Below are 18,536 nucleotides of genomic sequence, written 5' to 3' on the forward strand. Positions count from 1 at the left end.
TATTACCGATGATAAAACTCCGCAACTTTTTTCGGGGTCCAAATATCCAACTATTTTATAATGTGAGATTTTCGATATGTGAGCATAAAATCTTTAATTCACTTTATGTATCGCATAACCCGATTAATGGTCCAATGTCGGGTTTCTTAAATATCTGCCAAACATTCCAATGATGTACACAATATTCAGACGGTGTTCTCTATAAATCCGAATGAGATTACCATGCGATAAAATTTATACTACCACATATGTAGACATATACATCAATATTTTCTTCTTAATGTTGACTTTTTAATTCACTCACTTCTGCTGAAGTCAACATACAAAATTAATTTGCATTTAATTTCATGCATGCATACTATCAATGTCATTTAAAATATTGATGTTCATTTATCAAGCTTATCAATCAAGGAATCAATACCAAACATATTTGAATTTCGAAAAATTGAAAATTTTCTTTATCACATGGATAAAGGAAAAACTTGATTTGTCCAAACATAAAACTAAAATCAAATTTCTTCTAAAAGCATCGCAACAAAAGTGTTTTTTTTTTTCAAAATCAAATACCAGAAAAATAAAAAAATCAGTTCTTAAATAAAGCTTTTTTTAAAAAATAAAATAAAATAAACCAACAATTTTATTGTCATTTTCCATAAGAGATGTATCTTTCACCATGAGTTGGCAATTGGCACCTTAGGTAGCCCTTTCTTTGCACGCCAACTGACATATTTGAAACAATATTTCTTCTTATGCCCATCAGTCTTTTTGCAAAAGAAACAAGTGATCACTTTATCTTGATTATGTTGTTTTATATGTTGTGAAGTCTCAGATTTTCCTTCCTTACTGCTCAATTTCATTTTCTTATTGATGCAATTACCTTGATCGTTAGATGCCAAGTACTGAGCACTTTCAATCACATCTTGTTTCAATCTATTCTCCTCCTGAATGCACTGTGTAATAAGCTCATTCAAAGTGTACTTTTCCTTCTGGGTATGTATTATAACTTAATTTGAGTTGATTAAATTGCGCAGGCAGATAGATCAAAATTAAATGCACGACTATGTGTTCCGAAAATTTCAACTTGAATGCTTTAAGTCTAGTCACAAGATTTGACATTTCTATTATGTACTTCATTATGTTTCCTTTCTCTTTGTACCGCATTGAGGCAAGCTTAATCAAAATAGTACTTGTCTCGACTTTTTCATTTGCAGCGAAACAATTTCCTATTTGAGTAAAGAACTTTTTGGCATCATTTTCTTCAGGAATTGCACCCCTTATAGTATCTGAAATGGAATGTTTCATAATCATCAGACTCATGCGATTTGATCACTCCCACTTTTTCAAAGAAACCCTTTCGATCAGCAGTTCCAGAACTGGCCAAAGGTGGGGGGCGATCTTCCCTTAGCGCATAGTCCAAATCCATGCAGTCGAGCACTATCATAATATGCTCTTTCCATTTCTTGAAGTTTGAGCCATTAAGTACTAGAATGTTTTTCAGATTCGCAGATGTAGAAGATGCTATAACAAAATAGAATAAAAACTCACAACAAATTATAGTCCATGCATATATTTAAATTAAATAAATCTCAAAAATATATGCAAGCAGATTGTGGAACCATTAAAAAAATATCTAGCACAACATTGATATTTAATCTTTGAACGAAAATAACAATCTGTAAGTGGTACACTCAAATATCATGGTTATTAAATATTGATAATAAATCCGACTAATAATATGAATTTCCTTGGACCGACAATTGAATGCATGGATAAATTCAAAATTATCACATATTTAGTACCACATAAAGACCTTCCTTTGGGCTGATCATTTTTCGCATAAATTTAAATACAATTTGCCCTGAATCCGGCGGTTTATCCCAGAATCCAAAATAAGAATTTTTTATTTTCTTTTTTTTTTAATTTCGAAAATAAATGTGGATTTTGTATTTAAAATTCAAAAATAATAAATCAAATAGCATGAATTTATTCAAATTCAACTTCAGAAAACCTAAAAAAATCAGATCAGAATCCAAAAAATTTATAGACAAGAAAATCGCCTCGGATATGAGAATAAAACATAATTTTCTGTTTCGATCAATCAATAAACAAAATTCTCATAATTCAACATGAACGTGTCTCTGATACAACTTGTTGGAGATTTAATAAAATAAATCTATAAATCATGTGATTAAATTCATATATTACAACACGCCAGAAATTCATGACAAATTATCAGAAAATATAAATAACAGAAAAAAGTACCAAAATCCATTGACTGATATAGCGTCGGAGTTATGAATCTTCTAAGATAACAGAGAATCGATCACCTTATTCTTGCCTTAGATGGCAAAAGGAGAGAAATCTAGAATATATGTGCCGTATATATTCTGTGTTATTTTTTATAACTTGGGGACCATATCCTTATATAGCATTAGCTGTCTTCGACTCATCATAGAAGACCTAATTGGGCTGAGTTGCTACACATAAGGAGGACCATATCAATTTATTTAATACCTTGAAAACTCATAATTAATTAGATCGTTTTATTGAGTTATTTATTAGATAGTTTATCCATGCAAAAAAAATTAAGTAAATTATGTGAGCCCACAAAATAATTCCAACAGAATGGACATTTGAAATATGAAGTTTACACGGAATGATCAGCCCAACAGAAAAAATAGAATCTAAGCTCTAATAGAATATTAAAATTGAAATTTAAACATAACCAGTCTCGAAAATCATCATTAATTACTTAACATGATGCTTCATGTATAAAAAACAATTGTCAATATTTTTATATTAAAAGAATAAAATTAGGGACAAAGTTGAAAGTACTTCTATATCCCCACTTCCAGAACTTGACAGTCCTCGTAATCTTTGACCCCACTCTCAGAGATTCGCTTCTACTGCTCACTATTCTGATTTTTACAGACACCGTAATCCAAAATACACAAATTAATCCTCGTAGTAATCATAGTATTATATGCTCCTCGATTCACGTGTTTACCGTACGTGGCAACCAGTCCCCCGCCCAAATGCACACAGTACAATCCTGACACTTGCAGCTTTACTGACGTGGCGGCCAAGGTGCTCCTCGCAGGTCGACACGTCACCGCGTAGGGGCCCACCCACTGCGTATGAAAACTTACACGTTTCACTACGTTGGATTATGTGGCAGTCCAAGCAGAATCTGGAGGCACTACTCTTTTTTTTTGCCCGTGTTTGCAGTTTGTGCTTCTTTATTAGTCATATGCAACTTCTAGTTTCAAGTACCCTATAAGCAGAAAAATATAGATATGATTTAATGAATAAATCCAAATATTATTTTTTTTAAGAACGAGTTATTCACTTATAATTGCTAGTTATATGTTGATACTTGTATATTAATTATTTATTTGAAGATTTCGTTAGCGGAACATCTATTCGAAAGACACGACCATGTTCATACGACTACATCATATGTGGTGTGACTAAATAAGAGTTTTGGATACTCAAAATATGAGTATATATACAGGGACGGAGCCACCCCAAAGGCTGGGGTGGGCTCCAGCCCAGGTTAAAATTTTGGCCCAAAATAGTAATATGTATTGGGTTTTTTTGTATTAAATTTTAGCCTTCTTAGTAAATTTTTTGAGCCCACTTTAGCCCATTTCTTTCAGCCTATTTCATAGCCGTCTTACAAGGGCTTCTCTCTGCACAAAAAATCTTCATCTCCAACAAATGAATACGGAGGGGAGTGAGATTCACATGGGAGATCTTGGCGGTTCGTCTTCCGCAAAAACTGAGGTAATTGAACTTTTATTTGTGTAAATATTTCCTAGGCATTATTATTCATTTAGTATGAATTGGTTTACTTAGCGGTGCGTGCAAAAGAAAATTGTTTGGTCGTAGTTTGAATGGATTTTCTGAAAATTATTTGGTTGTAGTATGAACTGATTCATTTAGAATAGCTTTTATGAGAATCTTATGCGTTAATTTGGTGCTAAGTGTTTCAAGTAGTAAGATTTACTAATTATGCGTGAAAGAGATCTGTCTTTTTAGCATTGGTTGAGATATTTTTTTTCTTTTATTTTTCTTTCATGGTTTCACATGGATCCATCTGTTTTAAATTTTTCTTATATTTAAGATTCAAATGTACAAGCCACGGTGCATTGAAATTTTAGTATTGTAAAATGTTAAGATTCATACTGCGCAGTGAAAAATGCTTGAGATTCATCCTTGGCAATACATTTCGTTGATGAATGGCTTGCTTTTCATTTTTTAGGGCAACAATGATATGATTATGGTATGCATCTCAGCCCAGGTTCAAAATACTTTCTGGCTAATTCCCTATATATATATATATATATATATATATATATATATATATGTCTTTAATAAGATATGCTAGATTTATATAATCGAAATATATATATCCACGCTCATTAACATTTTTTTTAATGAAAGTTGTATTTAGATCTATGAATTCAAATATATTTTTGTAAATTTACAGAGGCGAAATCATAAATTCCAAATTCACCACTTGCAGGTTTAAATAGATTTTCATATTAATTATGATGTATTTCAAGTTCACTCAATAATATAGATATTTAAAATTCATTCTGTTCTGTGCAACTAATGTGTAAATAAGTAATATATGGATTTCAGATTTTATCTATTATTTCATTTTTAACATTAAAATTATAATCGAAATCAATATATTTCAAATCTATTACCTAAAACACAAAGTAAAAGAAATATTCAGTTATGAGATCTGAAATGGTTTTAAATTTAGAGCATAAGTATACTTCTAGTTTTTATATTTGTTTCGATACTTACTCAGTGTTTATTATATGTTAAAGTTTTTTAATCAATTCAAAAGTTGTGTAATCGGTCAAAGACATGAAGTCAAAGTCCAGTTCTTTTGGTCCTCGCTCTCATATCCTCGTTCTCTTTTTTCCCTGAATTAAGGATAGCCTTAAAGATATATTTTCATAAGGAAAAAAGATTGCATTTTTTTGGAGATTGTGCAAAATTCCAATCTGACCAAACCAGTTTTCTTGTCAGATTTGCAGGATTTCATTCAAAGTCATATACACAAAGTTATCTTTAAATAGTTTTTTAACTGATTATTTTAAGAATCCGAATTTAGCTTGGCGAGAGTAGTTTATATATTAATCAATAAAGTTTTAATATATTAAGCCTATAAAACCTATGTTGTTCTCTCGAGATGTAACGATTTTTCTTGTTGGGTAAAACAATTGAAACGCGACATTTGAATTATTATACGATTTAAATTAAATATTTAAAATGCATTTAATATACACCGACAATTAATTCGAAATTAAAATTCATAGTCGGAAGAGGAAATTGATATCTTGGTGTCTTTTTTATTTATTAAATTGTAGGAAATGTTTAGTGGAAGAGTCAAGGCTCCTATATCTTGTATATATGTCACACTAAAAACATAGGAAATCATATTATATATATGTGTGTGTGTGTGTTATTAAACAGTTCCAAATCATTAATGTGAGGTATTTTATTATTAATATATGATCTTATGTTGTTCCCAATGCCATTAGGCACGTGAAAAGCGCAATTATAAAAAAGGGTATAAAGTTAAAAGCTCCATCTTTAGAGCTGCTTATTACCTCGATTTTATAATTATATAGATAGAAAAAAATGGTGTGTGAATTGTCACTAGAAAATATAATTGGAAAATTCATAATATTTATCTAATGTTTTTTTTTAAAAAAATATGCTAATTATACTTGGCCTCATTGGTTAAATATTGAAATTTAACAGAATAAATTGTAATTTTAATTGTATTGTGCTTAGGGATGGCAATGGGCCGGGGCGGGTTTGTCATCCCCATCCCTGAATTCCATCCCCACCTACATACTCGTCCCAATCTCCGTTTTTTTCGGTTCGGGGAATCCCTAAACCCGAAACTTCGGGGATCAACTTCCCATCCCCGTTTCAAAAATATTAATATGGCAAGACGATGACGAATTCAGAGATTTTCTCAAACCAAAACTTATTATTATCTATTATTATTAGAGATAATATTAATATTAATATCACTATTAGTATTAATAATAATAAGATTATTAATATTTTTAAAAAATAATAATATTATTATATTATTATTATTATTATTAATATCATTATTTTATTATTGATATTATTTTCTGGGCGGGTTCGGGGATTTCGGGGATGGGGATAGTAATCTCATATCCGTCCCGAATTACATCGGAGATTTTTTCAAATCCCCGAACCTGAACCCGAACCCGAAAAAATCGGGGATCCCCATCCTCGTTTCGACTTTCACCGCGGGGCCCAAAACCCGTGGGAAAAGTTGTCATCCCTAATTGTGCTTTGCATGTGATTTTTTAAGCTTTTGCAAGGCCCTTTTGACTAGACAGGGCTTAATGAATCCCCAAATTACTTTGCTTTTCAATACTTGGTTACCAAGATTTCTTGAAAAATGTACACATATATAAAATCATTATTGATTAGTTCATTCATCTACTTAGTTTTACTCAGATTTGTATAGCCACCAGCACAAGCTAGTCGCTCCCTAATATTTTAATATATCGTTTAGTACTCTACGATACTGTTTGATCGGAAGATCTAATGAAATGAATATGTAATACGAGTGATGAAAAATCGATAGATATAGATAATTTATGCAGTGTAATTCATTATATAGCGTTTGATACTTTTTTTTTTAAACGACAATGGGCCGTAACCTGATCTAAATTGAGATTCAGTTCATACTCATGTATCTCTACTAGTCATACGCCGTAGGTTGGTCCAGCATGAGTAGTAGCTCATGTCCATGCAACGTCGCTAATAAAATATTTCACCCATGGAAAGTGGTTTCTTTCGCATCCCCACTTGAACCAAGATTCTTAAGTATTGGTATCAACTGAGCTCTAGTTATTTAAGTCTGGAGGTCCTGGGTTCAACTGTTGGGAGAAGAGAGAAAAATCACTTTCCAAGAATGAGATATTCTATGAGTGACGAAAGCATGAACATGGACTACGATCCATGCTAGACCAACCTACTAGCCATGATCCTTACAGTATCTTAAAAACTACACCAAACATTAAATAAACAACATGCTTGTTTTTACATGGCATACTATATATTTCACAAATAATTTAATAATTTATTCAAACAATAACGCCTTGCTATTCGTTCACAATCATCATGTTTAAACAAACATACTGTCTTTAATTCAAATTCAAATTATGACAAGAATATTCACCTAATCCATTTATGATATTTTTTAAAAAAATTAACAAAAAAAATGGAATTATATATGTATTATTGCATAACATGGGGAGCTTTTATATAAGTGTCAAATTACTATATATATTTGACTTGAAGCTTTCTCAAGTAGTATCTCTTTTTCTGAACCCTCAAAAGAGCTAGTAGCTAGATAGCTATTTTATTAATAATTAAACTGTATTAATTTTAATTTAAATAATATTTCAAAAATTATCTTATGGCAATTCCCTAACTACTCCCTTTGAAAAGTATCAACAAAGACACGATCTTTGGAACATTTTATTTGTTTAAATTTTGCATTAAATTCGGATTAAACACGTGCATGCATGCAATCCATGATGGGAGATTTCAAATGCTCGAGTCTCTCAAGAAATGCGATTAGAGATAGGGATATATAGTAAATAAATATTAATAGTCTTTTTAAGAAATGTTTTATGCATATAATTTTGTGAAATTTTGAATTGGTTTTAATATGAGGTCTATACTATGTTTTACGATATATAGAAGTGAGTATAATATGATTGTGACAAAAACTTATGTGAGACGGTTTTACGAGTCGTATTTTGTGAGATGTGTTGTTTATTTGAATCATCCATGAAAAAAGTATTACTTTTATGCTAAGAATATTACTTTTTATTGTCAATATCGCTAGGTTGACCCGTCTCACAGATAAATATTCGTGAGAACGTCTCACAAGGGACCTACTTAATTCATTAGTTATACTTCAATTTAAATTAGGTCATTGGTTATTAAAGATTGAAAAAATTTCAAAAAAATTCTAAATTTTTTTATTATTAATATTTTCAAATAAAATAAATTATCCACCAAAATCAAAGTTAGTGGAGGAGCAAGGGCTACTACTAATAAAGAAAAATAAAAAACTCGAGATAGATATAAATTATTATTATTTCAAAGAATGACATTTTGCAGTGTCCTCTAACACACTGCTACTGATTACTGCCTTTAAAAGCCCCTCCATGCACACGCTCTTTCACCAATCCAACTTAAAAGAATCAGCCCTTTTTCGAACACTTGAAAACTTTTCCCATATTTCATCCAACTTTTCTCCTCGACTCGCCAAGAACAACATTCTGCAAAGAAGAAAGAAAACAGTGGAGTTTGTTTGATTTTCATCTCTTGCAAGAATCACAATCATGTCACACCCAAAACCCTCCCCAGAAACTATACCCTTCCCTCTCTTTGAACCCATTCTCACTAACACGGGCTTCACATTGCTCCAACGCAACACAGCCGCACTGTCTCAGCCGAATGAGCGTCGGGGCCGGAAGAAGCCTGCGGAACCGGGGCGGTACCTCGGAGTCAGGCGGCGTCCCTGGGGCCGATTCGCGGCGGAGATAAGGGACCCCACTACCAAGGAAAGACACTGGTTAGGGACCTTTGATACTGCACAGGAAGCGGCATTGGCTTATGATAGGGCGGCCCTCTCGATGAGAGGCACTCAAGCAAGAACAAATTTCATATACTCCGATCAAACAAACTATTTCCACTCCCTAAATGTGAGCCCTTTTGATCATAATCTTCAGAACCTTTTTCACCAATCATCATCCCGGAACAGACGATCTGAAGCCAACGCAAACCATTCCGCCCCCTGTACTCAGCCTGATGCCTGCAGCATGATCAATCATACAATCCAATCGGAAGCAGACGCATGTCATTCCCCTGAATCTTCTTCACCACGTAATGATCATGATGAATACAGCACTGTCTTTAACCTCTCCACATCGGACTCAAATTCTGGATATCTAGATTGCATTGTTCCCAACAAGTACTTGAATCCTGCCAGCTCTTCCGAGGGAAAGATAATATTCAGCCCGAACTTGAGTTTTTCATCCGGCAAGTCCAACATTAATCACCCGTGTGATGAAAGCTACAGCAATGCACTTATTTCTGATGAATCCAGGATTGGAGCTATTGAAACGATGGGATACTGGGATCTTGAAAACCCTGAAAACTTTTCAAACTGTGATGATCACATGGGTTATGGATTCTTGGACTGTGATCAAATACAGTCATGGGAGGGGTTGGGTTCAAACTGTGAGCTTTCAGCCATGATAAATAACCCTTTGTCAAATATGGGAGCTGATCACATGAATAATCCAGTTATTGATTGTGAAAATAATCCAGTTTTTCCGATGACGAACATTCCAACCAGTACAAGTGCTGGTACTGAATCTGATGCGTCAATTGGTTGCTCGTCTATGTTTCCTTCTTTTGTGGACTTGGGCTACCCACTCTTTTGAGATTTGAAGGCATCGAGGGTTAATTAGTGAACGAGATTTTACATGTATAAGTTCTTGAAGTTGATATAATTTTCTCATCTTCTCATGTTATTACCATTGTATTTGTTAATCACTTTATTGTGTCAAAATGAAGTAGGGTTTTATCAATCAAGCGTGTGCTATAATATTATCATATGTGACATATCCTACCCTTGCAACCAGTTAAATAACAACATTTTCTTAGGTATATGCTATACTAATTTGTAGAATTAAGATCGTACAATTAATCTATGATCATCAACACATTTACAAGTCTCCCGGATCGATATATCATGCACATAAAATTTTAAAATGCATAACTTATTAAATTGAGGAACTTGTAGTTATCATATTAATTAACCATGAAATGTGGAACTTGATAGTATCTATTAATATAAATTTATATCTACGTAAATAACATTGAATAAGGGCTTTCTTAAAGGTTCCTACAATAAGTCATGAAGGGTATTCTAATGCAATGTATTGTATTATAATACGTACTTGTATCAGTAACATGATACGTAACATAATCCCATGGACAACTTAAGATGTAAGTGAACGATAGTTGACAAATTCAAGATTTTCTATACAGTTTCATGTATTGGTCATAAATATATAGTCAGAAGCATTCAAGCAATTCAGACAACTACATATCTTACATAAACAGGCATTATAAATTTGCCTTGTCATTCTCCCCAAGTTAATCGCATCGCTTCCACTGCAAAGCCCCAGACCCAAAAAGAGAACCAAAACAGACGCATGCCCATAATTTGGGATGATCTTTTAACGAAGAGATCAACGGATGAGAGAATAGCGAAGATGGTTAAATCAACGTGGAAGCGGTGAGGAATGTATCTTTTCCTTTCTGAAAAAGATATCATAAACAGACACGACAAGATTAAAAAATGGAGCAGTGCTGACAAATGCCTAAAGGAGGATGTTTGTTTTATTTGTTATTGAAGAGACTAGGTGAAAAGGATAAATATGGTCTTGCAAGATCTTTTGGGGGGTGTGATGACTTTATTTTCTAATGGAAATTGTAGTCCGGTGATCATATTATGAACACGGATGGATGTTGAAGTGGATTTGCACCAATAAATCACATCTGCTTTGTGACAGAGAAGATCGGATGAGTCGGCCCTTCTGTTTATCTTGATGTGCGAATCTCACCTCCCTGACTTGTGCTACCACTTGAAGAGATAGAACTCGTTCCAGATTGACGAACACTTGGTTGAGGAACATGCTCGGTTTTTGAGAACATTGAACCAACTGAGGCACTTGAACTGTTCATAGATGACATCTGTGCTGAGAAGGCATCTTGACTGAAACCAGAAAGTAATTCGGGCCTCAGGTCTGATGACGAAGATGATGGAGCCAGAGTTGCACTTGTTGATCCCACAGGATAAGGTGCAACAGGCATATCAGTTAGAGAGGAAGCAGATGGACTATAACTCAAGGTTCTCATTGAGTGATCGAATTTGCACGAGGGGCCAAATTTGCAGACTCCATTTTGTGCGTAATGCAGACATGGTGGTGCTCCCTGAAAATGATGAGAGTAATACGAAAGGTAAGGTACAAGTCTCAGTAACGACCATACAACAGAATGGAATCACAAGTCCAAAATCGTAACCAAAGTTGAAGAAAATCGATGGACAGATGTACCCCACAACTCCAAGCTGTGAAAAGCTATGAGAATATGCCTACTCTATCTCTGACGTTTGATAGAAAAATATCTAGAAGACAAATCCAACCCTTCTAATTCTGGCACAAACTCATGCATCACCCAATCAAACTGTCCCACACCACTACAGTTGTAATCACTGTAATGCAATGACACCCACTTTTTCCCCCACAAGTAACAGTTACAGTTTTGTAAGCCAATACTTTCAATCAAGCAATAATGCATTCCACAGAACCGGAAGAGGTCACAATTAACAGGTACTTACAAGCTTCAAATTACTAGCAGCAAAAATTTTGTTATTTTATCCGGTATAATAACCAAAGGATATAAAGAAATGTTTCATTCCTCAAAGTTTCTGTTCTATATCAAGATACTTAAGTACTGATCTGTCAAGTTATAAGGAACCAAGGAGAATTTGAATAATGTCCAAACCATAATGTTCTCGCTGGAAAAGGCAAAATTCAATCTAAAAAAGCATAAAGAATCACGATTATTATATAATTATTTGCCAATTTAGAACTGTGGATGCACTGATAGTATGTTATAATTGCACTCATAGCATGTTATACTTCGTTTAGAGCAGGTACTAGGTCAAAAAGAAGATGCCCATTTAAGGCTGTATGCAATAGAAAATTAAGAACACCTTCATATATAATTATTGGTAAATTAGATTGACAATAACAGATTCAAAATAGAGCTACATGCTTACTGGGCGTAGTGGTAGACCCATTGGACTTAGCAGAAAACTTGTTTTTTGTGCACTCCACTCAGGTGGGTGATGATATTTACAAGTAGATCCAAATTTACAGTCCCCTGTCCTCAAATAGTACTGGCATTCTGGTTGACCAGGCCTTTCTGGAAATGCATTTTCCTTTTGACTGCTACTTGAGGGACCAGCAGACGAAGTAACAGGAAGGTATGGTCTGGTGTATGTGGTTGCCTGAGGAGATAACTGGGTGATCCTATACATTGTGCCTGTACCGCCAGAGGATTGGGTACTTGGGAAGCCCGCAGGGCTAATTGGCGCCTGTCCAATGCACTTGTACTAGTTAGCATGAAACATAAGCATTTAAAACCGTCGTAGTTAGAATGGAATAAAAGCATTTAAAACGGTCCTGAAGATAGGTAAACATGTGCTCAAGAAGGAAAAAAGAAGAGGCAAAAAGTTCCATCTACACTCACGGGATAAGGTGTCCAACCAGGGACAGGAACAACTCCTGGAGGAAGGAGCACGTGACCATAACTTCCAGGAACATAAGAACCAGGAAGTATGGGTGGCCTGGCTACTGGCCAGTTGCCTGAAATTACCCCATATTGTTGAGAAGAATGAATAGGAGGCTGCAACGTTGGATAAACTGCAGGCGTCGGTACAGCTGCTGGACCAGCCAAAGCTCCTGGACCAGGGGTTCGCTCTGGCACTTGGATACCAACTGGTTGAGGATGATGATATTTACAGGTAACACCAAACTTGCAATGCCCTGTTTTAACATAATATGAACATTCCTTTTCTCCCTGCAGCAAAAACTCAACGTGACACCTGGATAGTTAGTGAAACATTATCTAAAATGAAATCATAAAAGACGGAACTAAAATATGAAAAAGCCAATATATTTCAAGGTGCCTAACCGGTCGCAAGGGATATCCATAAAAATTCAGTGTCACTGGACCTGAAGAACCAACTCCATGCCTTGGATGGTGATACTTGCAGGATGCACCAAATTTGCACATTCCCGTCCTCATGTAGTACTACAAATTTGGTGCAAATAGTGTTGGTATAAACTTCAGTATGAGTAGAATAATTATAATAAAATTCGTACGAAGGCGATCAACTTCTTTATTTGTTTTTAACAATTACAAATAAAATAACAAACAGAAAAATCTTAGGATGGAAACTTTTACATTACGAATCTGAAATAAATAACAAAGGAATATGGCAGGTCATGCAGCCATAAAAAAGTAATAAGAAATCCTCATTTTTATCAAAAAAAAAGGGCCAACTCTAAATAATAGCCGATGGACCTTAGTCACGACAAGTTTCATTGACAGATTCTAGTTTGATCCAGCATGGTAAGGCCATAATAAATGTATGACGGTAACAAACTGATGAAATACGAGAGAAAATGTAGCAGGTATTTGTTGTTTATTCTGGCATATATAACAACAACGAAATCAATTTACAGCACAGGAAAGAGTAAACTTTTAAATTTAAAATAAGTAAAGAACAAGAGTAACTTATGGACCTGCAAATAGGATCAAACAAAACCAGAGGATGATAATAGATAGCAAGAAGACGAAGCACCACAGATCAATAAAGAAAACTGTCAACCAAGAAAAGACAGGAACAGGATAACGATCTAAGCAACTGATATGTTTCCAACAAAAAAATATGATGTCGTGCCAACGTGCAGCATCCATAAATATAAAAACGACACAATGGACACAACCATGTGGTTACTAATTTGATCAAACCAAAAAAAGACGAATGCCCAACCAACCAGACTGACCAGTAGAAACTCACCTTTCCAGAACCAACAAGAAGACAAATTTATAGTTAGGCAGAACAATAAAAGAAACTGAAATTCCCAAAACATCAAGCAACCATTAAAAACATCAAGTACAAAATGTAATACAGAGCACTTAGATGTATGTTCTATATCATTTAGCAGTTTACATATTGCACCAAATTTAAGTTAAGTACATATCTGAATATATTTCAGCTTAGTTTCATAAACACGGTGATTTCAAAGCTGAAAACCAAAGGCAAACAATCGTAGACCTGACAGTCAGGTTGCCCAAAGCGTTCTGGATGTTCACTTCCGCCAGCCCTCGTAGTTCCCATTGCCTATAATTAGTATAAAAAAAAAACATTTTATCGATTCATTTCCTTGGTAGAATCTTATAATAAGTCAAAACCATCACAATCTCACTTAAACAAGAAATACTCCACTTTTACTAAAAATTACCACAAATTCCACACGAAATTCCACTATTTTACTCAATGAATGTGCACCAGAATAGAGTGATCATTATGATTTAAATGTTTTTCTCGATCTCATCTACTTCTGTTTCATCAAAATCAAAACAATATAAACACCTCTGAAACAAGAAGACCGGTTGTGTACATTCATTGCCATAAATATTTCACTGGACACCATCCATTAAAATCAATGCATGATTGAAACAATTTTATCATTCCAAAAGAAGATATCATTCCAATCTATTTCAAGACTACAACTATAATCAAATCAACACAGGAAAGACAACATTTTTACTCAAATTATCAACAAATCGGCATAAAACATCAATAAATTTCAATCTTAGACACAATGATCACACAAACAGTGCATCAAAAAGTCAAAACAGAATCCTACAGCTCAAAAAAAACTGGGGATTTTACCACGCCACGATCACGGGGATGATTGAACCGACACCTATTGCCGTATCCACAGAATCCAGTCCTCAAGTAATAAATACAATCGGGATCATCAGGCCTCTCAGGGTACGATGGGGGCCCACCGCCAAGCCTCAATTGCCATATAGGTTCTGCATTCAAATATCAACCTCAACTCGTCAACATTACAAAAAAATGCTCCATTTAGTAAAATGGAACTCAAATTCATGTGAAATTAAAATGAAATGCAAATGTAACCCGCCTTCAAGCCCAGTTTCTCCTCCCGGCGCCACCCATTCCCCCACCGACTCCCCCGGTACCCCTTCCATTGCCTGGATTCCACTGTACCTCTCCATACGCAAACACACACTACCTCTAAAATATACACACAAAAAAAAGTATAAATACACAAGTACAACACAAATATTTCGCAATGAAAGGAAGGAATTCACTGAGATAATGCAAGAACTTGGGTATATACACGAGTGTATAGATACAAATCAGACAGAAGTGTGTGTGATTGTGTGAGAGAGAGGCGGTTTGATCGAATGGAATTCGATAGTCTTAGAGAGAGAAGGGGCTTTGGAAGTGATATTTTGGGTACTCACTTGCCTTTTATATATCTCACACTCTGCGTGTGCGGTGTGTGTGTGTGATTTTTGTGCACTTTTTGTGTGTCTTCTTTTTTTAATAAAATTAAAAAAAATTCCGTTTTCTTAAAAAATACTTTTCTTTTTCCTTTTTTCTTTGTTTGTTTGGTCAGTTTTATGACGCGCCAAATATGTGTACCTAACAGTAATCTCACGCATGATGGCCTGGGTGTCACTTACTGAATGGTGCGAAAAGACTGATTCGTCCTCCCCTGTTTTAATTTTGACCCTTATATCTAATAATCCATATTTTAAAAAATTTACATGAGACGATCTCATTAGTTGTATTTTGTGAGATATATCTCTTATTTGGGTCATCTATAAAAAATTATTATTTTTATGCTATAAATATTATTTTTTATTGTGAATATCGGTAGGGTTAACCCGTCTCATAAATAAAGATTCGTGAGACCCTCTCACAAGAGGTCTACTCATCCATATTTATTTTTAAAAATTTTAACCCACATACGAGAATAAATTAAAACTATAACATCTATAATTTTCAATTGGTCTTTATCTTAATTACGAGTAGGTCTCTTGTGAGACGGTCTCGCGAATCTTTATCTGTGAGACATGTAAACCCTACTGATATTCACAATAAAAAGTAATACTCTTGGTATAAAAAGTAATACTTTTTCATGGATGACCCAAATAGAGACTCGTCTCACAGAATACGATCTGTAAGACCATCTCACACAAGTTTTTGACCTTAATTATATACTTAGTATTCTTTTACATTGCATAAATACTTTCGCTAAAAAATAGAAATTTAAATTTGGTTACTCTAATACAAAAAATAGAAGTTCGAGTTTGGCTCGAAAGAACCTGTTTAGAGGCGAGCTTCGAATAATTGTTCTAGCCAGGCTTTGGATTTCTCGTGAATTGTGATTCAATGACCGCTTGTGTGGGTTCGAGTCAACATTTTTGAAGGAATTTTTGATATAAAGCGTTTGATATCTGTACTGAATCCTATGCTTTTGAAGAAAATCATTTGCTTTGGTATCACTGTCGTGTTACTTTATTGGCGGAGGAAATGAATAAAAGATTTTTACACCCCATTCGAAGTTTAGAAGATTCAATTGTACAACAAATTCTTGTGTGGCCCCAATAATAAAAGGCTATTATTCCATGGTTTCATCTACATCGAATCTTTTATGTGATGATAATTCCTCATGTTACAAATTTGTGGGGAATTTGCAATTTTTTGGTCTTTATATAAAATGCATTTTTATGTTTCAAATATTCTATGCTGTCAAATTTCAGTCTTGATATGTTAGATTTGTTTTTTTATTTATAAATTTTAGCCATTTTTCTAACATGATTTTAATGTAACACCGAGAGACGTTAACATGTATTATGTTACATCAGCATTTCTATTGATAATGAACTTTAATTGCAAAAAAATTGAAACATAGATGACTAAAACTGAGTTTTAAAATATCAAAATGATAAAAAAAAATATAAAGAAATCAAGAGTTTTAAATTAAATTCAAATATTTTCTTCTTTCATTTGACTTTTTGAAACGCTTTTGAAATTATAAAATTGTAATAAAACACAAACATTTATTATAATAAAAATAATTTTTCAGGAAATATATTATTATTTTATAAAAAAAAAATTTGATTTAGAACGTAAGTGATTATATTTCGTTTGATTACGATGTATGAGATCAAGTAATCTTAATAATTTTACCTTAATAATTAAACTGTGTTTATTAATATTAGTAATATAATTACGCAACGTTAAATTTTACTGCCTGTCATTATGATATAATACTTGTTAATATTTGTAAAAAGATTCATAGAATAATTTTAATTGATATTTATTTAGACATATTACTGAATAATAATACTAATATTAATAAAGAATATATCTTCTCCAAATATAATTTGTAAAATAACGGCATAAATAATAATAATGAAGTATAATTTCATCATCCTCCTCATTGAATGCGAGCAGCGGCCCATTGCCTTCTCTCTCTCTCTCTCTCTCCAGAAACCATGCATGCGTCGGCGCCTTGTATATTTTGTCATTATTGCTAGCATATCTTCGGGTCTTTCCTCCATTAATGCTTCAATTTAATTTAATTTAATGATACATACATACATACATACAAACATCGTATGCAGAACCGTACCTGTCATTCACATGGCCTAAAACGATATGTTAAAAAAAATCTTGTTGTGATAAATAACCGTAAAGCTCAGTTTGTAAATTAAAAATAACCAAACAATAGATATAAAGAAAATATAATTTACGAGTTATATATTTATCTTTTTGTGATTTTTTTCTTCGTGCGTTACAACATCAACATAGCTATAACGTAATGCAGTGTCATATGAACAATTATATTGGAAAAAGATTGAAATTGACAAAAATTGTAAGATATGTTGCTAAAATTGAAATTTATCAATATAAACTGTCAAATAAAAAAATGATAAATATAATGAATCAATATTGTAAAAATATATGATTTGTTTAAATAATAAATATAATATTTTATTCAAGAAAATATAAAATAAAGATATGTAAAATAGATAAGTATCACAATTTTTTTTATTTTATTTTTTGAAATGGGTTCAACTACATAAATTCAAGAAAAGAGGCCAAATAATCGACAAGTAAAATATAAAAATTTAACATATTAATTGACACAAGATAAAATAATAAATATATTGGACAAACATTACTATTTTATGCATACAAAATTTTTAAAAAATTAATTAATGAGCCATGTAGCTTTATTGTTTTGGCTCTACATAATTTGATTAAATCTCAATGAACACAATCATCATAATTTAATCATATTTTCAATAGGCCAATGTCTAATTTTTTTAAAATGTCTAATGTAAATATTATTTAGGTGCATGCCTCAACAACATGAGACCAATTTTTTTTTTTTGGGCCCCTGTGAAGGCTGGGCCCTGAGGCGATGGCCTCTCTCGCCTCACAGGAGGTACGACTCTGATTGTATGCGTGTATATATATATATATGTATGTATATATATATGTATGTATTGTAATAACAACTATGATTTTTATTTGGACAACAAATTTGAATTTACTACACGATAGGAATTCAATAAGACGAACGATATATTATTATTACACCACGTAGACATGTTTAAGTTATGAGAAAGAGTAGGTTTTTGTGAGACTGTCTCACGAATCTTTATTTGTGAGACATATCAACCTTACCGAAATTCACAATAAAAAGTAATATTTTTTTATGGATGACCCAAATAAGATATCCGTCTAA

At 33.3% G+C, this 18,536-nt stretch overlaps 2 protein-coding genes across 2 annotated transcripts; one reads left to right on the forward strand and one right to left on the reverse strand.

The window, feature by feature from the left end:
- Positions 1–8,316: 8,316 nt before the first annotated feature.
- LOC142526108 (uncharacterized) lies at positions 8,317–9,536 on the forward strand. Its single transcript, XM_075630376.1, has one exon. It carries the CDS (start codon positions 8,430–8,432, stop codon positions 9,534–9,536), a length of 1,107 nt encoding a protein of 368 aa, XP_075486491.1. The 5' UTR covers positions 8,317–8,429.
- A 569-nt stretch (positions 9,537–10,105) lies between these two features.
- On the reverse strand, positions 10,106–15,214 carry LOC142526607 (zinc finger CCCH domain-containing protein 58-like). The gene is made up of 8 exons (XM_075631107.1): positions 15,108–15,214; positions 14,889–15,001; positions 14,633–14,778; positions 14,012–14,077; positions 12,862–12,981; positions 12,418–12,747; positions 11,945–12,262; positions 10,106–11,094 (listed from the first exon to the last, which is right to left on the reverse strand). Exons 2-8 carry the CDS (start codon positions 14,980–14,982, stop codon positions 10,702–10,704), a joined length of 1,467 nt encoding a protein of 488 aa, XP_075487222.1. The 5' UTR covers positions 14,983–15,001; positions 15,108–15,214; the 3' UTR covers positions 10,106–10,701.
- Positions 15,215–18,536: the final 3,322 nt, after the last annotated feature.

This window comes from Primulina tabacum, chromosome 15, assembly GCF_025594145.1.
Source record: "Primulina tabacum isolate GXHZ01 chromosome 15, ASM2559414v2, whole genome shotgun sequence".
Lineage (NCBI taxonomy): Eukaryota > Viridiplantae > Streptophyta > Magnoliopsida > Lamiales > Gesneriaceae > Primulina > Primulina tabacum.